This window comes from Acomys minous, assembly GCF_964271855.1.
Source record: "Acomys minous genome assembly, chromosome: 2".
Taxonomy (NCBI): Eukaryota; Metazoa; Chordata; class Mammalia; order Rodentia; family Muridae; genus Acomys; species Acomys minous.
Window position 1 is genome coordinate 111,421,935 of NC_140484.1, and position 26,400 is coordinate 111,448,334.

Here is a 26,400-nt window from a genome sequence, read left to right on the forward strand (position 1 = left end):
CTGTTACATTCGAAGTTTTGAATCTTGCCAGTGGCTTTATTTTGTTTGCTTTTAACAGATGTCAGATGACATTGAGATTATTGTTGGTTTGTATTCTGTTGTGTTAGCATCTTTTGAGTACTTTTGTGGTGGGTTATTTCTGTTGACTAAGACCCTAGGTAGGAAATGTGAGTTAGAACTGCATGATGGTTGGGTTTTCCTTTGGATTTCCTCAGAGGCAGCTGCTCTGTACCTTGATGGTTTCTGAAATTTAAATCAATTTGTTGCTTCTGTGAGATAGAAAATACAAACAATAGCCTGAAGAAAAGGTAAGATACTTTTATTTAGGAGAAAAGAAGGTGAATAAAGAGCTTGAACAATAAAGTCCATTCTTGGCCAGCAAGAAAGCTTTATTTTGTTTCATTTTGTTTACCAGTGTTCTTATGAAAACTGCTGTTAAGGGCACTTAGCCAAAATGGCTTAGCTCTTTCTGTGGCTTTCCTCTCGTTCTGAGCATCAGCATTGTGGTTCTTAACACTGGCTACTTAGAACGTCTCACATGCTTTTTGCATACAAGACTATCAGTCCAGACTAGACAGCGCCTAAAAGTCCCCAATGATTTTAAACAAGAAGTTGCAGAAAGAATTCTGGAGCATGTGTTTTTGAGTTGCTCTTAGTTCCGTGGGTTGGTTGGGTTTTGTGTGGTTGGTTGGTTTGGCTTTGTTTCTAGTGGTGTTTCTTTCCTTTTTGTTAGAATTAGAGTTTTCCATTTTCCCATAGGAGGAAAATGTTTCTGTTTGTTCTTAAAGGCCATTCTTCTTCCATGTGTCCTTAAATAGGATCCAGTGACTTTTTTTTTCATATAGATTTTTGCTACCAGTAGACAGAACAGTGCAATAAAGTGCTTGAATAACCTTTTCTTCATAAGTCTGACTGCTTATGTCAGCTTTTCTGCTGAAAAATTGGATAGTATGAAACATTTCACCAAAAATCTATCATGGATGGTTTACCCAAAAAACACAACAAATAAACAATCATTCTCAGGCACATAAACTTGCTCCATTTTCTTTTGTTGGATACCTCCACGTAGGAGAAGAATGGAAAGGAGGAAAGGGGATAGATGGATGGTTGCAGGCTGAGCTTATCTTTTAATTCCAAAGAAATGTGATTACAGGTCAGCTCTAAGCCTGTAAGCCACTGTACTTTGTGACTTTCTTGAAGAATTTTGAAAAAAAAAAAAAAAAAGAAATCCACTTAGCTGCTCTTAGAGAATGTTTTAAATAAAAAGGCCAAATCAATTTTCTCTTTTTAATAAACATAACAAATGTTGGGAGTTTGTTTTTTAAAAAACAACAACAAAAAAAACACAAAACGCTTAACATAGATTTAAGCACAGCCATTGAGAAAGAAAAGTACTTAGGCAGAGAACAGTCTACGGCCAAATGTGGGTATCAACTTCCCAAGAAAGCCCAGATAAGTTGTCTTTGATCTTCCTAACAACATGGTATGGTTTGTGGCAGTGTGCTTAAAAAATATATTAGGTTTGTCTTCAAGTCTGGTGTTTTTGACAGTTTTAAAAGAGATGATACGGTTTTAAATCCCATAACATTGGCTGGTGTCCCTTGAGTGTCTAAATCACTCACACCTAGCACGAAAACCATCCTGTAGACTAAGTCCAGGAGCCCTTGCTGATGACTTCCGTGATTTCAAATAGGTACGTCAGTGTGGTAAGGAGACAGCCACATGAACTGTTTGGCACTGACACTTGTGGCTTAAATACTGGGCATAGTAAAAATTCAGCAAGGTTATGTATGGGTTTATAGACAGCTAACTGAAAAGTTCTACTGGAAGCATGTTCAAGATGTTGCTTCTCCTTCTGTTGCATGAAGTAGAATTGTTCTCAAATCTCAAACAGTGGCCCAAGAACATGAGGACTGCTAATGTCTGTTCGAAAGTAACAGTGCCACCTAGCCCTCCAAAAGGTGTTGAATTTAGGAGGAAAGTAACAGGAGGGGCCCAGCTTGGAAGCATTTTTGGTCTGAACCAAAATTTTGTTACAGATCAGAGTTAGTGCCAAGTTCTCAAACAAACCTGTCTCCTCTCATATTGCCTGTTGGTGCCCCAGATATTACAGAATCACAGTAAAATAAAAGGAAGGATGCATTTCAGTATAATATATCACAATTATGGTAGCTTGCTATTTTCAAGGGATAAGGAAATCTGAGGAGCTTTTGAGGGTTATAAAGTTTGAAACCCTAATTTTTTTTAATTTAAAAGCTATTGAACCCCAACTCAAAATTTAAAAATTTAGTTCAGTGGTAGAATGCTTGCTTAAGACATTATGAGGCTCTGAATTTGACCCCATCACCATAGAGGAGAAAGGAAAGAAGCTATCATTTTGACACAGCGCTTCATCCTTCTGTTTTTAAGAAATGAACCTCCACAGTTAGAATGAACTTGTTTCCCTGTGCCAGTCGCCATTCTTCCCTCCAAATAAGCACTAACATAATCTGTGGCTTATAACGCCATCTCATATGAACAAAATTTAATATTAACAGTTGGTGTACTGTTGTCCTGCATCTCACTTTGCTTTATTCTCCCCAGTGTTGTTTTGTAGAGAAGTGGAAGACTGACCACATAGATGTTGTTACTGGCATTTCACTCACCTTGCACACATACTCAAGCTGTTCTACTGCTTAGGATGTGGGGTTATTTTCACTGGCTTGGTTACAGACAGTGCCACAAGGGCATCTTTGGGTCCTTGTGTATAGCACGAGACTCGGTGCCAATTCATAAAGTTGGCACACACTGAACTGCATCCGATGTTGCTGACTGACTCTCCAAAGTAAATTCCAATTTTAGATAGGTTTCTTCATTACTATATCTTCACAATAGTTACAATGAGGAATGTGGTTCTTTTTGTTTTGTAGACGAGGAAACCAGGGCTTGTAGAGAAGGAACTTAATTCTATGGTCGTAGTAACCAGAATTAAGACCTGGATTAAATTTAATTTACCTGCTTTGTGTCCTGTTCTCTTTTACATGATGATAAGTTGACACAGTAACTTTCAAATGCAGCCATGAAAGATATGTCAGGGCACTTGGTTTAGACAAATGGATTGTGGGTCTACACATAGACATCGGAATAGATAATCATGATCCAGGTACTACACTAGAGAGTTAAAGATCCTCAGTGCAGAAGAAAAGCATGACAAAATCCCAGGACATTGTGACTGCTAGTGTTCAGGAAGAGACCACTGAACCAAGCAGGCATTCTAGAAGCAACTACTGCAGAAGAAATGGGTAAGGCCTTTAGTATCTGGGTTGCTGGCAGTCTCCTTCATAGCAGCGAGTTCCTCTTACCCTGCAGTCCTTACATACAAGCTCCCAAGTCCAAGAGCATCTTGACCTCGTTGGCTAGGACAAGGCGTATGCTATTCCCTGAAACAGCCATACCTAGTGAAATGCTGTCTGTCACTGATTTCCTGAGTTAGCCTTTCCCAGGAGACAGACGCCTCTTCAGTTGTCCCCAAAGACAGATCTTTTGCTTGTTTGTGCTTTGCCTCTGGCCTCTTGGCACAGCCTATTTTTATGACTTCATCACAGCAGGAAGAGATGATGACCTTTCTGAGGCACAGAGAGCATGGTTTTTACATCAGTGGCCCTTTTAGGCCACGGGAATGGAAAATTAAAAATACTTTGAGATAAAATGTGTCATTGGTAAATTTGAATCTGTTTTGTCTCAGGAAATCTCCCACATTCTCTTGAGTCAAGGTTCCCAGGGGTGCTTTGGGAGAGTTGTAGTTACCTTCTTACATGGCTTCTGACTCAGGGAGTAGCCTACAAAAAGCTCAGGATATTTGAGGTCTCAAAGGACATGGGCTGGTGGGTCTTCGGGTCCTTGTTCTGAAATTTTCACAGCTCCTTTTAGCAGCTTCATATATTTTCTTACAATTTTTAAGTATAACATCTTTTAATTATTTATTTTATCTTTTGCGATTATAGTTGTGTCATTGACTCCTTCCCCTTCCAACTTTCTAACCCTTTCACATACCCTCCTTTTTCAAATTCATGGCCTCTTTTCTCCATAATTGTTTTTAAAGATGTGCATGTGTGTGTGCATGCATGCGTGCGTGGATCCTAAATATAAAAGTACAACCAGCTCAGTCTGTATAATGTTACTTGTATGTATGTTTCATGGTTAACCATTTGGTATTGGATAACCAGTCATTATGATCTTCCCTGAGGCAAACTATCCAATCCCAGCATTCCTTAGTTGCCTATAGTCCTTTGTGTAGGGTTGAGTCCTTCATGTTTTTTCCTATCCACGTTAGCTTGTCTATTGTTGTTCTTGTTCCGCTCATATCTAGAAAGTTGGTGTTGGTGAAGCTTTATGGGTATATCTTCTGGTATCCTTGGAGACAAAATCTCACAGCAAATTCCGTGATTGTCTGACTCTTAGAATCTTTCCACTCCATCTTCAGAAAGCTCCTGAGCCTTAGGTGTGGGAGTTGTTTTATAAATGTGTCCATTGGAACTGCACTCCACAACTCTGTATTTTGATTGGTTATAGTTTTCTGTAATGACCTATGCCTCTGGCAAAGAGGAGTTTCCTGATGAAGAGTAAGGAATACACTTTTCTGTGGGTGTAAGGATACATATAGAACGTAGTTAAGAATTATGCTGGCTGTAATAAAGTGGTGGTTGTAGATTCTCTCCCTCCTTCCCAAGAGCCATGATTTCAGAAGTCATGTGTAATTGGCTAGGTTTCCCTCTTATTGAGTGGGTCTTAAGTCCAATTAGTGAATTGCTGGTTACTGCCACTGTATATGTGCCACTAGTGCACCCTTACAATTATCATGCTGTGCTGTGAATCATACACATCATAGTTTGGTAGGACTGTTGGTTGCTTTGTTACTTTGGATACTTGCATAGTCCTTTCTGGTACCTCTTCCTTAGAGATGAGACTCGCAGGTTAGTTCCAGCCTCAGGGTTCTTTGAGCTGTATAGACAAAATATCTTGATGGCAAGCATTTAAACTTTTAGTTTTGATAGCCTTTTAGGCTTCTGTCTGATAAATTCCTGACTTCTTTTGGTTAATCACAAATACGTATGCTTTCTAGGAAAGACCTGTAACACGGTAATGTTTTTTGTGTGAGTAGAAGTCTGTCACCTCTTTCAAGCAGTGGTGGAGTGTCAGATTCCAAGTCTTGTCTTCCTTGTTGTGACCTGGTCTTGTGTTTTCTTTGCAGGTTGTAGTGCTTTTGTTCACAAAGGCTGCAGAGAAAGTCTAGCCTCCTGTGCAAAGGTCAAAATGAAGGTAAGATAGTTCAAGCTATTAGAATGTTCAAAATCCAGTGGTTTAAAAATAGCAAAATCCCCACTTGTTAGAATTTAGGTTGTAGTAGGTTGTTTGTTTGAATCATTTGGTGCCAACTTTGAGACCAAATTAATCTAAAGATAGTTGCTCATTAAAACGATCAGTCACCTTCTTGATTAACACACTCAAGAATTTGAAACTTTGAATAAAGGAAATGCTTAGCTCACACTTGTAATCCCAACACTTAGGAGGCCGACACAGTATAGTTTCCTTGGTTTGATATCATTGTATCAGAGTGGAACTCTGTCTCTAAAGAATTTTTAAAGAGAATGAAATGATTTTTAGAACTTCATATGTTAAACAAGTCTCTGTGCTTCTGTTGAAGTGATTGTTTTAACTAGCTCTGCAAATATATCCTGCTGCTGAAATGGCTGGCTTCCCCATCTAGGAGCGTGAGGTCAGCAGGTGGAAATCAGAGGCTTTTGATATGTGATGGGTAGGGGGAGAAGTCTACTCCATTTGGAACCAACCTACCTGGTCTTTTCTCCGAAGGTACATACGGATAGCAGAGATGACATAGTACAAGGACAGGAAATGTCAATATTGGTGCCATATAAGCTTAGGTAGCCTGTGTGACTGTCAGTGATGTATCAGAGTCAACCATTCATAAAATGTGTTTCTTCCTTGAGAACTTCCAGATGTGTCTGCACAGATGCTCAACAGTAACCACATTACCTAGTGCAGTGGTCTCAGTCTTGAGTGTGTATCAGCATAATCTCAAGATCTTATCCAAAGAAATTAGCTGCTGTGACCCCTCCCCCAGAATGATTTCCAATTCTGGAGTGAATTGAGGAGTTCCCAAATGATACTGGTCATCCTCAGACCACTCTGGGCGGTGCTGGACTAATATGAAGATGGGTGACTTCTATGTCTGAATTTTCTCAGCTCAGTGATGTATTTTTTGGCTGATGCTATACTTTAAATTTTTAGTTTTTGCAAAGACTTAAAAATTGCATGTTGCACCAATTTGAATTTCTACTTTCTCCCCCCAAATTGGAAGTTCCTACCACCCTCAGCTCATTGGTGCTACGTGTCATTGGTGCTCCCAGTTCCCATCATCCTAATCTTTCCCTATTTTTCCATAGATAAGACTCTCCTGGGATCATATTTTTCAGTCTTTTATTTTTAATGCACATAAGCAGGAAGGCAGGAATCTTTGGTCATTAATACACTAGTGTAAGTACCTGAGATAGTGTAAGACATATGATAGAGTCTTAAAAATTGAAAAATTGGATGGCAAAGAACAATGAGTGAGTGGTCGGTGGCTGCCATTGAAAGAGTTACTGCTTCCCAGGTGCCCACTTGAGCTGTCATCTCTGCTACTGCTTCTGTCACTTACCATCTGACTGACCACTCGGTCTTTTGAGTTCATGATCTGATAAGACTGTGAATGCATTGGGTTCTATAGAACAATGATGATACAGGGAATAGCATCTTTTGTATATGGTTATTATTTCTATGGAAGTATCCATTTTTAGTAGGAAGTGGTCTATTTCCTTTTAGTGAATTGTTTCAGAATAAATGTTTCAGCTTGTAATTTCTCAAAGTATTATGGTAGTCATCAAAGAAACAGAAATGCATAGGGCACAAATGATTCTCTTTACTAACAGTACAGTGGGGATTTAACCAGGTAAGTTCTATAAGCCAGACAAAGCCTTAGCTTTGGTAGGTGTAGGAAAGAGAGAGTACTTGGGTCATCTGGAAGTGTAAGACTGTCAGGCCCATGCAGGTGACAAAAAGCATCTTTGGGATGGGGTTGTGGGCACACCAAAGCATGCACAGTGCTTGGGGAGCCCAAAGGATGGCAAGTGGGGATGGCCATGGCCCAGCACAATGTTCTTTTTACTCCAGGCTGCTGGAGACTCTAGGGGGGGGGCGGGGAGGGCGGGGCAGAGGGGGATGAGTTGCCAGTGCTGTCTTCATGTATTTTACCTTCTTTTCTCTAGCAGCCAAAAGGGAGCCTCCAGGCACATGATACATCATCACTGCCCACAGTCATCATGAGAAACAAGTGTAAGTAGCTCAGCATACTTCTCAGAAGTGTACTCAAACACTTTGTTCCAAACTTGATGCTTTTGCTTGTTTGTCTTTCTTGATCAGGATTAATGAGGTTAGCCTAAGCGACCTGGCAAGATCCTATACCAATTTTATAGCACATTAGGCCATTACTTTATCCTGCCACATTCATTGGCCAGCAACTTATCATTACACCATCGTATCCTCCTTTAAAGTTGTCTGTCCCCGTGTGTGCATTAGCTGTAAGGTGGGCTGGAGCCCATGTGTGAGCAAGTTACTTCCATGCAACTCAGACTCCTCTTCAGCACCAGAGAAAATGATTCATTTTAGCACCTTACACAGTGTGACTCAAATGACATCCTACCAGTTAAACTTAGATATTATCTGAGAAGTAATATGTGTTATTCTTTTGTTGTTGTTTTTCCCAAGATTCTCAACTGTTACACAAAACTGAGTAAGTTATACTCTACCATTCACACTTTTTTTTTTAACCAATATGGGGGACTGGAAAGGGAACTCAGGCAAGTAAAGGTGTCTGATGCCAAGCCTGACTACCTGAGTTCAATCCCTAGGACCCACGCTGCAAGAGAGAACCATACCCTTAAGTTGTCTTCTGACCTCCTCCACACGCGTGTGCATGCATGCACACACACACACATACACACACACACATGTAATTTTTAATTTAAAGCATTGTTTGGGCTTAGATAAGAGATGTAAGAGGGTAATAGGGTTTGCCACGAAGCCTAACAACTGAGTGTAGTCTCTAGAACCTGTGTGGTAGAGGAGAGGACCAGCTCCTGCAGGTTGTCCAGTGACTTCCACATGGAGTATGTGGCATGTGCGTGTACACATGCGCATAGGATAGATTTTAAAACTAAAAACAAACCAAACTAACTAATCTTTACCATCTTATTTAAGATTTCACTTTAGATCACCAGTATTTTTCATTCCCCATTTTCTTTTCTTTTTTGGGTTTTTTTTTGTTTTGGGTTTTTTTTTGTTTGTTTGTTTGTTTTTTTGCTTTTCGAGACAGGGTTTCTCTGTGTAGCCTTAGCGGTCCTGGACTCGCTTTGTAGACCGGGCTGGCCTCGAACTCACAGCGATCTGCCTGCCTCTGCCTTCTGAGTGTTGGGATTAAAAGCATGCACCACCACACCTGGCTTTTTCTCTCTTTTTTGGGGGGTGGGGTGGGGAAGTGGGGTCTCTTTTGTTTCTGTGTAATATATTTACTGCATAGCTAGCCTTCTGATCTGCTATATCTCTAGTCATTCTATATCTTGGAAAAATCTGTTGTTTTGTACATTGATACATTAAATAATGGTTTATACTTTCATTTTATTTCTTCACTCGGTGTCATTTTCAGAGTTGCTATAAGCTATTGTGACTGCTGCATGATATAGTTAATGAACATACACTGAATTTTAATTACTTCCAACTGCTACCATAAGTAATGCAACTGTCTCTGAGTTGGCTCTGTGGGAACCTGTGTGATATGTTAAGTGAAGCAATGCTTTCAGCCTGTAGTTGAATCAATGCATGTGCAGATTCTGAGACACCCACCTGGACCTGTGAGTAAGAGACTGTGGTAGAGCCCTGTGATCTGTTTTAATAGATCCTCTGGATAGTTTTGATGCCCACTCAAGCCTGGAAGCACTACCTTGATATGTAATTCCTGAGCACTTGAAAACAACAACTATTCCAGTCTGTATACCCACAAAGAGTGAATTTTCTTTAGCCATGTAAGTCTGGCTCTCATCTGTCCTTGTATGGAGACAGCTACTGGACTGACACCCACTTCAGTTTGTCCTGGGACAGTTTTAATCTTAAAACTTGTTTTCTGTGATGCTACTAACTTTTTCAGAAGCCTGCTTTCTTTCCCATCCGATAAAATAGCTTTTAGAAATATCTTTTACAAGCAAGGTCCTTTATGTGGCTTGTTCTGACCCCCCCACCCTACCCCCCAATATTATTTATGTTGATAATAATTTATAGAGTAGTGGGGTTTTATGGGATTTCCATACTTCTTGTTGTTGTTGTTTTGTTGTTGTTTTGTTGGTTTTGGACACAGAGTTTCTCTTTGTAGCCTTGGCTGTCCTGGACTCACTTTGTAGAGCAGGCTGCCCTCGAACTCACAGCAGGCCGCCTGCCTCTGCCTCTCAAGTGCTGGGATTACAGGCATGCGCCTCTGTTCCCAGCCTAACTTTTCTTATCTTCAGTCTTCCTCCTTATTTTTTTTTTTACCTTATCCATCTGTAATAGTCCCCCATTTTGCCTTCAAGTCCCCCCTTTTAAATTTCATATATGAAAACATGTAAGTCTGGTTTCATAGTATTATAACACATTTTCTTTTTCCATTCATCCCCTGATAGACATTTTAAACTGATTCCATAACTTGACTATTGTGAATAGTACTACAGGGAGCAGTGATATGCAGGCATCCCTAGAGAGGGCTTCCTTTGATTACTTTCTTTTGGGTATATATCATATGGGAACTCTATTTTTAATCTGTTGAGACTTCATATTGATTACCATGATGGCTGAACTAAGTTATATTTCTACCAGCAATATAATACGGTTTTCTTTTTCACTTGCATCTTCACCATCACTTGTTTATTTTCTCCATAATAGCCATTCTAACTAGGATGAGATAGAATGCCAATATTATAGTGCTTAAGAGAACAAATTCTGGAGGTAATGGCTCAGTGTATAAGGACAAGCTTGAAGACCCAAGTTAGGGTTTGGATATAGTGGCACTTGTATGTAACCCTAGGTCTGGGAGCAGAGAAAGGGCAAACACCAGGAGTTTGCTGAGTTCCAGGTTCAGTGTAGACCCTCTCTCAAAAACAAAACAACAACAAAAAAACACAATTTGATGGAGCTATTGAGAAAGATGACCGAACATGAGATGTCTTTGGCAAGCACACATACACACACAAGAACAAACACAGGTGTGGATTCAAGTTGCATGGTGTTTGTGTCTTCTGCAGCCTTAAGGTACCATATGTTCTTTAGGACATTTAGGGTGTGTGTGCATGCGTGGGTGCATATGTGTATCTGTCTGTCTGTCTGTCTGTCCATCCTCCCTCTACTTCCTCTTTCTCCTTTTTTGCACTAAAATTCTACATGATATTTTCCCCTTCGTTCGTATGATCTTTTCCACCAAAATATTCTGTTTCTTTCTAACCTGTCTGCACCTTCACTGTAGTCTAAGAACTACTGTCTTCCTCTGTGACACTTTATTTGCTCATTGAACACCCTTCTGAAACACTTAGGATATACTGTGGACTACCCTTAAGCATATTCTCCAAGAGGCCTGCATCTTATATTCCTTTTGTACTCCCTGCAGCAAGGACTGTCATATTGTAGCATACCCTATTTCTGGTGTTTTATTGTCTAAATAGAACTATAATTAGAGCTCAGTCATTGTTTTATTATTTAATAATGGTATCCAGTACTGTTGTACAATTATACCAGCCCCCATATCTTATTTCCCTTAGCTCTTGATCCTCCTGGTGATAAACAGATACAAAAATTTACATCTTTGGCAGGAGCTCACTTACCAAAGAAAAGTAATTGAGTGTTCATGTGCCAGTGTGATCACTTTAGACTATATAGCTCCAGTTGCCTCTTAGGTTATGCTAAGGAAAAATACTCCATATGAGAATCAATAACCTCTATGATATTAAACAGGTTAATTTTTCTCTATCCATAAATTCAAGAAATTAATCAAAATACATGCTTTCAAATAATGATCTGGAGCTGGAGAGATAGCTGATTAGGAGCACTTGCTGCTCTTCCAGAGGACCTGAGTTGAGTTTCCAGAGCTTCAACCTGCATGGTGGCATGGGCCTTTAATCCCAGCACTTGGATGGATCTGAGTTAAAGGACAGCCAAGGCATTTTGTGTCAGATAAGACAGCACTAGGGGTCTGGGGTTTGGAAAGGTGATGCTTAGATTAATACCTTCTTCCTTTGCAGCTTCACAGCCCAAGGAACGCCCTAGGTCTGCAGTCCTTTTGGCTGACGAGGCCACTGCTGCACCAATATTTATTAACAGGCGGTCCCAGCAGAGTGTCTCCCTCTCAAAAAGTGTCTCCATACAAAACATCACTGGGTAAGTGGGTTTAAAGAGTCCACAGTTGACATCTGGGTGACAAGAACATAATAATCACTTCATTTGACCAAAAAGAAAAAAAGAAAGTAGATATATAAAATATTGGGTTGGTACACGTTGGATGATAAGGATGAGGAGGTTAGAAGTTGTGTTTTTGATGTACTGTATTGATACTTACAATACAATACAGACTGGTACTGTTTATAAGGGAGCTCCATTTTTAGGCTGGATTTCTTTAGGCATTGGTACATGATCAGCCTAGCTTTTAAAGAACCAGAGTCATGGAAAATATGATTTAATTACAAATATTCCATTGTAACTACCTCTGTCTTCAGATGTCTCATCTTTGTAGTATTCAAATGAATCTGGTTGTGCTTTTTAAAAATCTGCTTTTCGTCCTTACCTCTGAAGTCAGTTTATCATGGCGGCAAATGCTGGGCCATCAGTTTCACCTAGGGTCCTTCTTGCTTATTTGCATTGAGTTCCATTTGTAGCATCTTCAAACATTGCTGAGGGCATGGCTTGTTGAGCATTGATTGTCAGGTTAGCAAAGGGCTGATTATGATGCTTTTGGCTGTTGGGGAAAAATGCCGCCCCCTCCTTCATTAACTATGAGTCATCAGAAATGCAGGACTTCACCCCTCTTACATGTCTTCTGACCTAGACTGGATCAAAATTTTTGACTAAGGATGCAAAGTCTGCTTTTGTTTGTGGCTCTGTGTTAGCTAGTGTCTCCTCAAAACAAACATTTCACATAGTCTTCTTTGCCTCTAAGATTATGATCTCTAAAAGTCTTCAAAGTTGTAATGTTACCAGCATTTAGCTTAGTGGCTTTGAAACAGTTTTAAAGAAAATGTGAAGGTTAGCTGAGCTTCACTAACTGCTGTGTCATAGAACAAGCATTTACTTGGTCCCTACTATGCTAGCTTGTGAGTTGAGGGAAAAGGCCCAAAGGATATCACTTATTGGAGTGATCACTAACACTCCAATTTTTAGGAAAGATGTTTTTTAAAAAGAAAAAAATAGTGATTTTGCAATATTTTTTAACTAAATGTATTTTATATGTAAGGATGTTTTGCCCACAAGTGTGCCTGTGCCCCTGTATATGCCTGGTGCCTGTGGGGTCTAGAAGAAGGTACTGGATCCCTCTAGAACTTGAGTCACATGTAGTTGTGAGCCACCATAATGGTGCTGGGAATCAAACTCGGATCTTCTAGACAAGCGTACAGTCTCTTAGGTGCTCAGCCACCTGCCCAGCCTCTATAATAAATTTAAATTCTTTTCTATATTAATATGTGCATGATTTAAGGAAAGAAATGTACCTTGCTATGCACCTTTTTTTGAGTCTCAAAAGATTGAATTTGTAATGATAATGCTTCTAAACACTTTAGTAGTGTTTCATTTTGCTATGTACCTGAGGAATTTGTCCCGAGTTATTATAAAACCTGCAGCTAACTGTGACTTTGGAGAGTTTAGGAATTCACTTAGGAATGTGAACCACAGCTTATCAGAACAAACTTGACAGTGAATCTTTCTTTTTGTCTTCAGAGTTGGCAATGATGAGAACATGTCAAATACCTGGAAATTTCTGTCTCATTCAACAGACTCACTGAATAAAATCTGCAAGGTCAATGAGTCAACAGAATCACTCACGGATGAGGGTAAGAGGAAACATTGGCCTGTACTGGCAAACCTCTGTAAAGATGCAATGCACCTCCTAGCATACTATTACCAAATAGCAGTGCCTGCTCTCCCCGCCCCTCCCTGGAAAGTCTCTAAATGGCCTATCAAGTGTCAGGCACAGTATGTCCATGGCAGTTGCACCTGTCCTGTTGTTGGCTTTCCCGTGAAGGAAGTGTCAGTGTTAATGTAGGCATACTCTAGTGCCGATGCTTTTCTTCCTCCAGACTCTATACATTCAGTTCTGTGTCTGTGCAGTTGTAAGCCTACGCAGATAAGCACATGCAGCACATAAAGATAGCGGACTTCAAGCTCCAGCTTCACAAAGGAACTGTTTTAGTCTTGTTTGATTTACATGATGTTTCTCATTCCTACACTTGACACTGATGATCCTGCCTGGTATCAGGTACATTCTCCTTGAGTATCCTCTACACTAATACAGAGATTTGTCTTATGGACCCATTTCCTCATGGAGGAAAATCCAGAATTTTAGAAATCAGAAATCCAAGATCCTGAGGTTGCTTTTCTTGTATTTTGAGGAGTAGGTACAGACATGAATGAAGGACAGCTGATGGGAGACTTTGAAAGTGACTCTAAACAGCTAGAGGCAGAGTCATGGAGCCGGACGGTGGACAGCAAGTTCCTTAAACAGCAGAAGAAAGATGTGGTCAAGCGGCAGGAAGTGATCTACGGTGAGCTGTTTTGTTTGTATTTGATCTATGCTATCCAGCTTGCACGCCAGTGAGGGTTATTGAGAGGCAGAGAAACCATTCTCTGTTCCAGGGAAGATACTTGAAACTTGAAAAGGAGTTTCCCTGTCCAGCATGTTTAAATGAGTGACTGTTGGGTTGTGGAAAATTAATTTTTGAATATGCAGCAGCATAAATGTTTCCATTAAAACCACTTACGTATGGAGACATGATATGCCTGTGCCCTTTTGTTCATTTAGCCCCGGGGTAACCCATTCTACTTCTCTCTCATGTCAGTCAACTGTCTGTTTATAGTTTTGCATTCTTAGTTACACAGAACTAAAAATGCATCTTAGTTCTTGAGCTACACTAGGAAGGTAAAATAGCAATCATTTCTAGGAGGCAGAACACAGTATACAGAAGAGACTGAGTCCGGTGAAGACTTCTTTGGAAGCCGTTTAAGATTGTCTGTATTCTGTATACCTATCATCAGAAAATGATCAGTGCAAAAACAGAATAGGATGAGACCACTGCGGGGAAGACAGCTGTTTGCTCAGTTTTCAGCTTCAGTTGGACTCTAAGCTAACCTTACAAGTTTAGCTGGTGATCTTTGAAAGACCCTTCATCTCTCTTTTCGTAGAGTTGATGCAGACAGAGTTACACCACATCCGCACTCTCAAGATCATGAGTGACGTGTACAGCAGGGGGATGATGACAGATCTGCTCTTCGAGCAACAGATGGTAGAAAAGTTGTTCCCGTGTTTGGATGAACTGATCAGTATCCACAGCCAGTTCTTTCAGAGAATCCTAGAGCGGAAGAAGGAGTCTCTGGTGGATAAAAGTGAGAAGAACTTTCTTGTCAAGAGGATAGGGGATGTGCTTGTCAATCAGGTGAGCAGCGGGAAGGTTCCTCTCGTGCCGTGGGGTAGCAAGAAGCGTTGTCATTCTGGATCCCTGCTTGTATATCTCACCCCACCGTTTTTCTTTTTAGACTTAACAAATTAATCTAACCCTTGATTTCATTTTCTGTAAAATAAGGAAAATAGGGTTTCACTCTTTACACTATATTTTAGAAAGTTAAGTGTACATATAATGAAATATATAGTAAAAGGTTTTTTTTCCAAGTCCATATAATCATCAGAAACAGTACTATTAAAGAAATAAAAGAATTTCTGGAGAGATGGCTCAGTGGTTAAGAGCGCCGCCTGCTCTTCCAAAGGTCCTGAGTTCAATTCCCAGCAACCACATGATGGCTCACAGCCATCTAGAGTGGGATCTGGTGCCCTCTTCTGGTGTGCAGGCATACATATAGGCAGAACACTGTATATATTAATAAATAAATCTTAAAAAAAAAAAAAAGAAAGAAAAAAAGAAAAGAAATAAAAGAATAAGTGTTAGATGTCTTCAGCTTTCCCTATGGCTCATCTGAAAAGGATCTCATCTATCTAAAGACCAGCTGAAAGTTAGGCAGCGATCAGTAGGCTGTCAGAAAAACTTCATAACATGTGTTATTTTTTTCAATATATGATTTGATTTCAGTCCCACTCCAAAGAAACCCAGCAAAGAAGTATTTTGATATTTTTAGTGTATGTCATAGGCAGCTTTTGATGTTTATTTTTTAAATGATATTGAAAAGGAAATGTTGCTAGTAAACATTAACAGACAAGTATATCACATGTATGTGACTAGATAATTTTCCTTCACCAGATCCCTGCTCTGTAGATGCAGAGGTCTAACTCCTGGAACAGCCAAATAAGAATTGGATTGAGGATAGGGGAAGTACTAGTGATTGAACTGAGGGCTTCTCCTACATGGTTGGTCACCTAACACTGAGCTACATCCCCAGCCCTGTGTTTTGGTTTTGTTCTGAGGCTGTCTCAACCTCCCAGGGAGCTGGGATTACAGCCTTGGCTGAGACCTAAACATCTTGTCCCTCTGTAGGCCACATCCCACCCTTGATAATTGTATTAGTGTATTCAGTCATTCTGAAAGGATTTGCCAACTACTAAATACCAGGGATAGAATGCACAGCTGAGTATTGGATAGGTTCTTGCCTTCAGGAACTCTGTAACAACAGGCATGATGAAAATAAATGTATGTCCCCTGTGAGATACTTGCATTTGGCACATGCAAACTAAATAGTCCTGTTCAATAATGAACTTAATGTGAGGATGTGAGGCCCTACAAATGAAGAGCCATCCTCCCTAAGCATCTTTCTTCTGAGCATTGTTTCTTTCTCTCGCTCTCTGCCTTCATAACTGCATAGGTATCCCATCTTGGCGTATATGACTGTCTGTAGTTCTTTGTGTTTGCACACAGCCTTAGTAAGGTCTTTGATGCTAGGACTGAGACTTTTATTGCTCTGTACAACACAATTGGGCTCAACCTTCTAGGGCACTTGTTTTATGGTAGTAATTCTGTCTCTCAGTTGTGAGTAAAGAAACCTACAGGAGAAATGGCAGAGCCTTCTGAGATTTTGGTGTTTAACCTTTTGATAAAGTGCCAAACTGCTTGCCAAAGCTGCCATACCATTTAATCTTGAGGGGAGGGTTATTAGAAAGCATTCTTGGTTTTTACAATCAAATTGGAAACTTTGTATAGAATGATGCCCTAAATTGTGGTATAATTCCTACTCTTTTTCCTGGGCAGTTTTCAGGTGAGAATGCAGAGCGCTTAAAGAAGACATACGGCAAGTTCTGTGGACAGCACAACCAGTCTGTCAACTACTTCAAAGACCTCTACACCAAGGATAAGCGTTTCCAAGCCTTTGTGAAGGTACTGTCCTGAAACACAAGCATCCCCATCACAGTCAAGATCATACACACTCCATCTTGGCTAGAGCCACCTTCCTGACTTAGTGACTAACAATTTACTCACTCCCTTACAGAAGAAGATGAGCAGTTCAGTAGTAAGAAGGCTCGGAATCCCAGAGTGCATATTACTCGTTACTCAGAGGATCACTAAATACCCAGTTTTATTCCAAAGGATACTACAATGTACCAAAGGTGAGTCTCCGATCTCAGATCTGCTCAGATCTAGATAGCCCTGGGAAGCACTGTAGCAAAGCTCCATCATACTCTAGCGGGCCTGCCAGAGTGTCTGCACTTATCTCAGTGATTTTATTTATTTATTTGGGGCACAGGCCTTCAGGCTGGCCTCAAATTCACAGCATTTCTTCCCTCACGTCTCCAAAAGTGCTGAGATAACAGTTGTGAGACACCATACAGAGAATCTGGAGTTTATCTTGAAATCATCTTTTCGTGGCTGTTTATTTTGTTGCTGTTTTTAGTTTTTTTTGAAACCATGTTTCACTGTGTAAGCCAAGTCTTATCTTAAACCCGTGATTCTCCTGCTCAGCCTCCCAAGTGCTGAGATTATAGGGAAACAAAGTTACAAGTTTAAGGCCTTCTAGGATTTAGAGTAGATTGAAGTCCAGCTTGGAGAGCCAGTGAGGCCCTATATTGAGGCACAACTGAGTGCCAGAGTGGGTGCTAGTTTGTACAAAGCCCTGGGCTCACTTCCTGGAATGCCAGCTTGGAATGTGAAATCACTACAGTTGGGGTAGGTAGAATACTGTCAAGGAGGGACCATATATTGGTTCTTTTAAACTGTTAGATTCCCTAAGCACTAGTTCTTGCAAAGTTGCATGTGGTCAGGAGTTCCCACTATTTCTTCCAATGAGTGCTAAAATTGTTACTCTGTTTCATTTAATCAGTATGTGGTGGTTTCTCTCAGCTAAGGCTGTGAGGCAGCAACATTAAAGGGTAGGTAAAGATAACTGAGTAACTGGTTCCTCACCTCTGCTGCCCTCTCTCCCTAAAACATCAGTCTCTTTTATTTTGGATCATATAATTGTATATCATCCATAGCACTGAGAACTGCTAACATCCTTTGGGATTAAATTAGTGCAGCAGGAAAGGTAGGCATGTGACCTGGTGTGTTGGCTCCGATGTAAGGGGAGTGTGATGATGTGGACTCTTCCCCTCTGCTTTCGTGTGCAAGAATCCATTAAAAACAAAATTGGTCTTTTCTCCCAAGACAATGAAGTGGAGCAGGAAGATCTAACTCAGTCCTTGAGCCTAGTGAAGGATGTGATTGGAGCTGTGGACAGCAAAGTGGCAAGTTATGAGAAGAAAGTACGTCTTGGTGAGATTTACACGAAGACTGATAGCAAGTCGATCATGAGGATGAAAAGTGGGCAGATGTTCGCCAAGGAGGACTTGAAGCGGAAGAAGCTGGTGCGGGATGGGAGTGTGTTTCTAAAGAGCACAACTGGAAGGTTGAAAGGTAAGACTGCTTCCATGTCTGGGTGCCTGGGAGGGACAGGAAAAACCCAGATTCTTTTGGACTTCACCACCAGATTTCTTCTTAGCTACATCCACACATCACCTGGATCAGCAGCCATTTAATAATATGTCAAGAAAGATTTGTTTGAGCAGCTTACAAAGTCCTATGAAATGTGACAGTAAGGAAAGATACACTCAGGAAAAATGACACGTGCTCATTTTAAAACAAAGGATCCGATCAACATATATCGCAGACAGTTGGGGAGGATGTGTTCCCCCAGAGAGGTGCTGAGTGGCCACTGTGGGATTGGGGTCAGTGGCAGAATTGTCTGTCTGAGTCAGGGACTGTGAGTCTGTGAGACTGAGAATTTATCATTTCCAAAAGACCTGAGACCTTAGAGAAAGGCAAGTCTAACATGTCTGCTAGATTCATTATTAGTTTGTGGTACTCATGTCTTCCATTTTTCTCTAAGGCAAAATAGATCATTAAAGATTACTCATTCATTTTTATGAGTTCTCACCTTTCATTGGTCACCTCCAATAATTTAAGAAAGGTAAAGCTGTTGTTTTTGAATGCTCATCAGTATGTCTTACTTTTATGAAAATGATGTTTCATCAAACCTTTACTGGATAGGCATCCTATCTATGTGAGCTCTAAGTTCCCAGCAAATGCAGGTATTCTCGCCGCAGTCCTGGGCTTGCTGATCCAAGGACACCGAGCATGCCGTGGTAGCACTGCTGTGCCTATGGCACACTGATTTCAGAAGGAATGTCTCAGAGAAAGGATGATTTCTAGAAGTGTTTGCAGTCAGAGCATTCAGACACCCTTAGCATAGCCTTAGCATGCTTAGGACATAGTTCACACATCCCTGCCAGGCAGCTGGCTTCCCACATGCAAGGAGGAGCTCTTTGTTCTGCAGTGTAGTGTGGTGGGTGCTAGAGTAAAGAGAAAGGAGGAATGGCATCAGAGTCAAGCCTTGAGGAATGAAGAGGAAGCTGTTGCTGGAGGTAAGAAAGCATGCAGTTAGGAGGGCCTGGGAACCAGAGAAAGTTACACCGTCAGCACTCCCAGACAGACTTCAGAGAGTGATGGGAGCTAAGAGACTGCTGGAATCCAGCTGCCACACACCAAGGAGTTGATACCTGACGCTCTTGCTGGTTGTGGGGCAAAGAATAGGTTCGCAATGAAAGGGCTTCGCATAGAAAGGAGATGAGTTAGATGCTTGGGAGTTTTCTTTTTTCTTTTTCTTTCTTTCTTTCTTTCTTTCTTTCTTTTCCCAACACAACTGAGGGTGGTGTAGAATACATCAGAAATGACAAATGCATTGGAACTATTGGGGTATTTCAGAAAGCACCCATGAACACTTGCACAGCAGTGGAGACATGAAAAGGAAGCATGGGCAATTTTTTTAAGTGTCCCTTACCACTAGTCAGCATTGTTTCAGATATCCTGTGGAGCTTGAATGAAGGCCTTCTTTCCTACCCTACTGTTTGGTGGTGATCTCGGTGCATGGCCTTGACCCTTTTTACACTGCACACTGAGGCTGTCTTTCAAGGATGCTGGCAGTTCCAAAATACTTGTCCTTGTCCTGAGGACCTAGATTTGCTAAAACTGCTGCTGCCTGAAGCCAACACTTTATACTTTTCCTTTACATGGCAGTTTATTCCCAAAATAAAAACAAATAGGTTCCAGCTGTTGGAATAAAGTTGTGGTCACACCAGTAGAACAATAGGTTTCTGGCTTGAAGTGCCTGTACTGGGGAGAACATTTTCACATCCCAATAAACTTATGCCAAGAACAGCCAGTGCTGTATTGGACGCCCTGTTAGGAGGGGCGGGATTGTTTTTCTCTGACCCTTAACACCGATCGTATAACCCTCAGGATCCAACAAAGTTAAAAATTATGCTTTTAGAACTTATTTTTGGCAGATACCTGAATTATCTTAAAGTAGAACTTTAAAAAAATAACTTGTCAAAACTAATGATAGTGCACGGAAAATTACTGTTGTCCAGTCTGATCATTTAGACCTTTCTTGCTTCTGTTTGCTTTGTAGGGAATAATAGCTGTGGCAGAAGTTGAAGAAGGTAGGGTGGGCTGCGTACATAAATGAGCCCACTGTCTCCCAAGGAGCCATAGCCTCTACTCTCCAGACGGAGACAATGAGTAGGGTCAGCCTGGCAGTTCCCACCAGCTAGCTAGGAGATGTGCACTGTCCTTGATGGAGTAAAGAAAAATGTCCCTTGGCATGCCTAGCGGGTTAGTCAGATCACGAGTTGTTGTCTGTCTTCGTCTTTGCCTTTATTTTGTTTTTTTAAGCTCCTGGTTTTAATTAGAGATGTTGAGTTGTTTGTTTTGTCCCATTTCAGGCATGAGGGTGATGGTAGAACTTAGATCTGCTTGAGTGTTAGGCACCACTAGACTACACAGAAGCCTATTGCTAGGTTTTCTGTGTCATGTTTTGGGAGTTTTTTATTTGTTTTTTAAAACAACATTTCTCTGTGTATCCTTGGCTATCCTGGAACTCAGAGATTCACCTGCCTCTGTCTTCTCAGTTGCCGGGATCAAAGGTGTGCACCACCACTATCTGACTTGTGTATGTCATTTAAAATTCTGCAGTTTATGCTAAACTAAGTTTGACCATGATAATTCAGACAAAACAAATTGTTTAGCCCTACACATTTCTTAAATTGATCTTCTTAGTGTATGAAACAGCGAGTTTCATTATGGTATTTTAGTATACTCACAGTTGTTTACCTCCACCTCTTGCTGGCCCTCTTCTTGCCCCAATAGTCTTCCTTCAGCTTTCATGCCATATATTACAAATATTTACATTTAGATCTGCATATCTTTCTTACCTCCCCGTTACACTGTTTTGTTCCACGCTTGGTTTCGTCCTAATGGAGTGGAAGAGAACTGACTACCAGCTGAAGAAGCTGAGTTCACTTCTCCCTGGAAAGCTAAAACATGTCTGTGCAAGTGATCTGGTTTCCTTTCTGTTGCTGTGATTAACAACGCTGTTACGAAAAGCAACTTAGGAGAAAAGAATTTATTTGGCTTACACTTCCAGGTCACAGTCCATCATTGAGGTACATCAGGAGTGGAACTTAAGCAAGAACCACAGGAAACGCTGGGTGCCTGCTTGCTCTCTGTCTTGCACATGGGCTCCTGCTTAGTTAGCTTTGTTACACAGCCCAAGATCACCCAGAAAATAGCACTACCTACAGTGGGCTGGCACTCCCCACAGCAATTAATAATCAAAGCGTTCCCCCATAGACATGGCCACTGAGCCTTTGATCTAGGCAGCTTCTCAGTGGAGGCTCTCAGATGACTCTAAGCTGTGTCAAGTTGACAGTTAAAGCTCTCTGGGGTGGGATGAGGTGGGGGAGCTTTAATCTTTTGCTTTAAAGTATCTCTGGCCAGTTTTTGAGGGGTAAGCAGGTAAGAGCATCTCAGATATCCCAGGCTAGTCACAAACTCAGCTGGGGATCACCTTGACCTGATCCTCTTGCCTCAGCCCCCCAAGTGCTGGGATTACAGGTGTGTATGACCACACTATATTTCATGCCATGCTGGGGGTTGCAACCAGGTCTTTATGTGTGTGAGCCCAACAGTCTTGTTCTCTGAGGCTGGAGAAAGGCTGTGCTTTTTCATACTTAAGTGCTTCTATATATCACTTGTGGGCACTTTCCTGGCTGCCATTGCCATGAATATAATGAGAAATTAGGAAAGATTATAAACAAACTGTGGCTGTGGATGTAGCTCAGGTAAAGTACTTACCCAGTACATGGGTTTCATCTCCAACACTAGAGGGGGTGGGGAAACTGAAGAATATTTCATGGAGTATGTCAGTAAAGGTTGCTTGCTATTTACCACTGGTCCAGTTCACCTTTATTCTTTAAAGTGTATTTTACTTAAAATGTTTCAGTATGGAGTAATGGCTTAGCTGGGTATCACCTTTTGGGTGGCTTTCTGTGCGTGTATGCAGGCCTGAATTCAGATCTCCAGAACTGGCAGAGAAACCAGGTGCAATGATGCATACCTATAACCTGGGTGAGAAGGGCACAACTAGAGACAGGAGGTCCCCAGAGCTCACCAGCTAGCCAGTCCAACCCCAAATGACAAGTACCAGCCAGCTTAGTACAAGAAACCCTGTTTTAAAAATAAAGTAGAGACTGATAGAGGAAAATACCCAAAGTAAACTTCTGGAAGAGACACAAGTTCATGAGCACACACACAATGCAATACAGGATGTATCTTTTCAGGACTGATGAGTTAACCTTTTCTGAGATAAGGCTTATGATGTACCTAAAATGTGTCTAGGATAAAAGCAGTTAATTAATTTGCTTTGTCAGTCACTTTATATGTTTGAATCCTCTGTTCTATGGGTCAAGTAATTGTCCCTCAAAATAATCCAAGGAAAGTGAAGCTCAGAGCCACATTGATTTACAAGGTATGAATCACTCGTTTCTCCATCTGTCAACAGCATAAAGGACACATTTTGCATCTGGAATTTACATTTTGTCCTCTTGTTTTTAAGTGAGAAATCTGGGCTTTCAGTGTAATTAATACTTATTATACTCACTGCTGAAAACAACAATTGTCTGAAGACTTGTAAAATCCTAGATAGTGTATTTCATTAAAGATAACAAAATAACTCAAATCCTTTAAAAATAGAATAAAATACCTTTAAAACCTAGTGACTAACTCTGAATCCTACAGAATTATGAAACCTTTTGGGGGATGGTGACCTCAGACACAGTTGCGATGCATTGCTGAACCTGATTTTATAAAAATCTTTCTTTCTCCCCACCCCCCACTTACTTTGCAGAGGTTCAAGCAGTTCTTCTCACTGACATTTTAGTTTTCCTTCAAGAAAAAGACCAGAAATACGTATTTGCATCACTGGTAAGCTAAATTGTTATTCTTCTGTTTGAATGTCATATTCAGACCAGCTCGGATGAGTACAAACAGCTAGCATTATTACATCTGTTTAGCTGTGGATCACCTGTCCACTGAAAACCATTTGACTCATGACAATTTCTTGAAGTAATTTCTTTTTCTTTTTAATTTATTTTATTTGCATTGGTGTTTTGCCTATATGTATGTCTGTGAGAGGGTGTTGCATCTCTGGAACTGCAGATACAGACAGCTGTGAGCTTCCATGTGAGTGCTGGGAATTGAACTCAGGACCTCTGGAAGAGCAGCCAGTGCTCTTAACCCCTAAGCCATCTCTCCGGTCCTTGAAGTAATTTCTTACATTCCCTTGTGTTTTTGTTGTTGTTGTTGTTGTTGTTGTTGTTACTTCTAACCACTGCAAAATTATTTTAATGTTCCTTCATAATCTTTTTACTTCCCTGAACACTCGATGATTTGATCACGATAGAAATAGATGTCTGGAATCTATCTCCCAGATTCATCCTGAAGAAAACATAGCTAGCTTTAATCCCATTGTGGGGCAGAGGCAGGTGGATCTCTATGAATTCAAGGCCAACCTGGTCTACAAAGTGAGTCTAGGACAACCAGGGCTCTTATTACACAGAGAAACCCTGTCTCCAAAAACCCAAGAAAGAGGTAGGGGTGGAGAAAACATAGCTAGAAGCTCAGTCGCCATGAACTGTTAATCTCCAGTTTGGAAATCTCTTGTTCAAATTTGAAAAGAATCTAAAAGCTGTGAGGGATTTCTGGAGATGGGTTAAATTGATTTTTATTTTGTTCTTAAATCTTATGCATTTAAAGCTGTCTGAGTTATCCTCAGGAGCACGTGTACTACATGCATGTCTTATGTTTGCCTCCCTCCTCTGCCCAGGACCATAAATCAACAGTGATCTCCTTAAAGAAGCTGATTGTAAGAGAAGTGGCACATGAGGAAAAAGGCCTATTCCTCATCAGTATGGGGGTAAAAGATCCAGAGATGGTAGAAGTCCATGCCAGCTCCAAAGAGGAGAGGAACAGCTGGATTCAGACCATTCAGGACACGATCAACTCCCTGTAAGTCAGACACTGGCCTTTCTACTCACCTAGTGCCTCTGTGTGACTTCTGTAGGCAGGACAGAGACTATATGACATCTTAGGCATTTTTGTTTCTTTCATCTTGCTTTATTTTGGTTATATTAGGAACAGAGATGAAGATGAAGGAATTCCTAGTGAGAATGAAGAAGAAAAAAAGTTGTTGGATACCAAAGCCCGGGAATTAAAAGGTAAACTGTTGGAAATGGTCTATCTGCAGTTGCGGAAGATGGCCAGTATTTTCTCCTAAAAACAGTAAGCTCAGCTGCAGAAATAGTTTCCAAAATAGAATGTCAATAAGAATGGTCTGAAATCTACAAAAGAATGCTATACTTTTAGTGTAATTTTTTTTCAAGTGTCGACCTCTTTTAGAATTGCTTGAGGAAGTAGAGGTGCCACTGGAAATAGACCACTTGGCAGACTCTTAAGATAAGTTAGTGAGAGATGAGTAGGAAAGCAGAAAAAAATAAGGTTATTAATCAAAATATTCCTTTCAGCCTCAACCAGAGAAGCCTGTTTGCAAAGAACAGAGGTGAATGCAGAGATGTAGAGCTGATACTGAGAATAAGTTAGTGAGAGTTGAGTGCTCAGCACAAAGCAAGACATTTATACCACTCCTGGGGCTCTGAGAACGTGGTGAAAGATGAGGTGGAAAGGTATAAGAGCTTCAAGATAGGGAGAAGTGCTGTCTTCTGGGCATGGCATAGTGGTCACAGTCAGCACTTCACAGCAGCCATGGCTGCTTGCAGTGGGCCTCTATACCTCCCTGCTGATGGAGTTGGGAGGAAGGGCAGTTGTAATCTTAAGTGCCTATTGAGGAGGTCATCAGGCTCCAGTGGATAGTTCCAAACCTGTGGGCACACTGATGAGCCTACTTAAACTCAGTATCAGAAGAATGACTCTTTGGATTCTGTAATTAAGGCAGTTGCAAGAAAGTGAAGCCAACACCAGAGTGTAGTGAACTTAGAAACAGAGGGAAAGGAGCAGAGACAAAGTGCAGACTAGTTATGGCAGAATAACCCAGAGCAGTTTCAGAAAATACAGAAGCTTAGTACTGTGCTCAGGGTGGAAGGCACTTTCTGTCTTGGCCCTTCCCTTAACCACCACAAGGTGGTGCTCATCTCTCAGTCATGTTGTGATCCCAGCTCCAGACAAGTAAGGCGGTTTCTCCATTTGCCCTGCAGAACAACTTCAGCAGAAGGACCAGCAGATCCTCCTCTTGCTGGAAGAGAAGGAGATGATTTTCCGGGATATGACTGAGTGCAGCACTCCCTTGCCTGAGGATAGTTCGCCCACACACAGCCCGAGAGTCCTCTTCCGCTCTAACACAGAGGAGGCTCTCAAAGGAGGACCATTGATGAAAAGTGCAATAAGTGAAGGTAATTTACACATAGCATTGGCCCTTCTCCATCCCGTCCTGGAGAGATTTACATGCTAATGTCCCCTACCAGTTTCTGCTGTCGCTATACCCAGTACAAAAAACTTAAAGCAGACATCACCACTACCCATGCTAAGAAATAAAACGTGGCAGACACCTTGAAAGCCTTTGCATGTCCCCATCACACTTAACTTCCTCCTAACAGGAACAGCTGCCCTAACTTGTGTCAACAATACTTATGTCCTTTCCCTTTATTTCTGTTTTTAATTTTTAAAGTTACATTAATGTATTCACCATGTACGTGAATGGGTATCGGCATACACATCCCATGTTATACACATGAGGGTAACAGGACGACTTGGGCCATCTGCTCTCTCCACCATGTAGGTCCCAGAGATCCAGCTTAGGTCACCAGCCATGGCTCCATGGTGAATGCCTATAGCTGCTCTCTTAGTTAGGGTTATTATTGCTATGAGGAAATGCCATGACTAAAAGCAAGAAAGAGTTTATTTGGCTTACACTTCCACACCTCTGTTCATCATCAAAGAATATCAGGACAGGAACTCAGACAGGACAGGAACCTAGAGGCAGGAGCTGATACAGAGACCATCCTGATCTTATGGAGGCATCTTTTCAGATAAGTTTAGTTTGTGTCACGTTGACATAAACTATCCCATGTACCTGCTGAACCATCCTGCAAGCCCACACTGCCTATCTTTACTGTGAGATTTTTGAACTACAGGTTGGATTTTTTTCCCCGAAGGGCACCTGTCCTCTAGGCCTTTGGATCACAGCTGGTTTCAGAAGCTGAGCTATTTGATAAGATGTGTTCTTGTGGTGCTGAATTCTCTCATCAGGAAGCGTCAGGTC

At 41.1% G+C, this 26,400-nt stretch overlaps 1 protein-coding gene across 9 annotated transcripts in view; it reads left to right on the forward strand.

The window, feature by feature from the left end:
• AKAP13 (A-kinase anchoring protein 13) overlaps positions 1–26,400 on the forward strand; it is a 281,857-nt gene that overhangs the window by 243,736 nt on the left and 11,721 nt on the right. For 5 of the 9 annotated variants that reach the window (XM_084801414.1, XM_084801408.1, XM_084801412.1 and 2 more), the window contains 13 exons: positions 5,231–5,298; positions 7,305–7,371; positions 11,355–11,490; positions 13,039–13,151; positions 13,710–13,862; positions 14,500–14,750; positions 16,509–16,634; positions 16,747–16,864; positions 17,898–18,146; positions 22,975–23,051; positions 23,953–24,134; positions 24,261–24,343; positions 25,337–25,531. In XM_084801414.1, coding sequence (XP_084657540.1) covers positions 5,231–5,298; positions 7,305–7,371; positions 11,355–11,490; positions 13,039–13,151; positions 13,710–13,862; positions 14,500–14,750; positions 16,509–16,634; positions 16,747–16,864; positions 17,898–18,146; positions 22,975–23,051; positions 23,953–24,134; positions 24,261–24,343; positions 25,337–25,531 — 1,818 coding nt within the window. The remainder of the gene's footprint in view (positions 1–5,230; positions 5,299–7,304; positions 7,372–11,354; positions 11,491–13,038; positions 13,152–13,709; positions 13,863–14,499; positions 14,751–16,508; positions 16,635–16,746; positions 16,865–17,897; positions 18,147–22,974; positions 23,052–23,952; positions 24,135–24,260; positions 24,344–25,336; positions 25,532–26,400) is intronic. The other 4 variants (XM_084801409.1, XM_084801415.1, XM_084801407.1 and 1 more) reach the window with 3 other exon arrangements.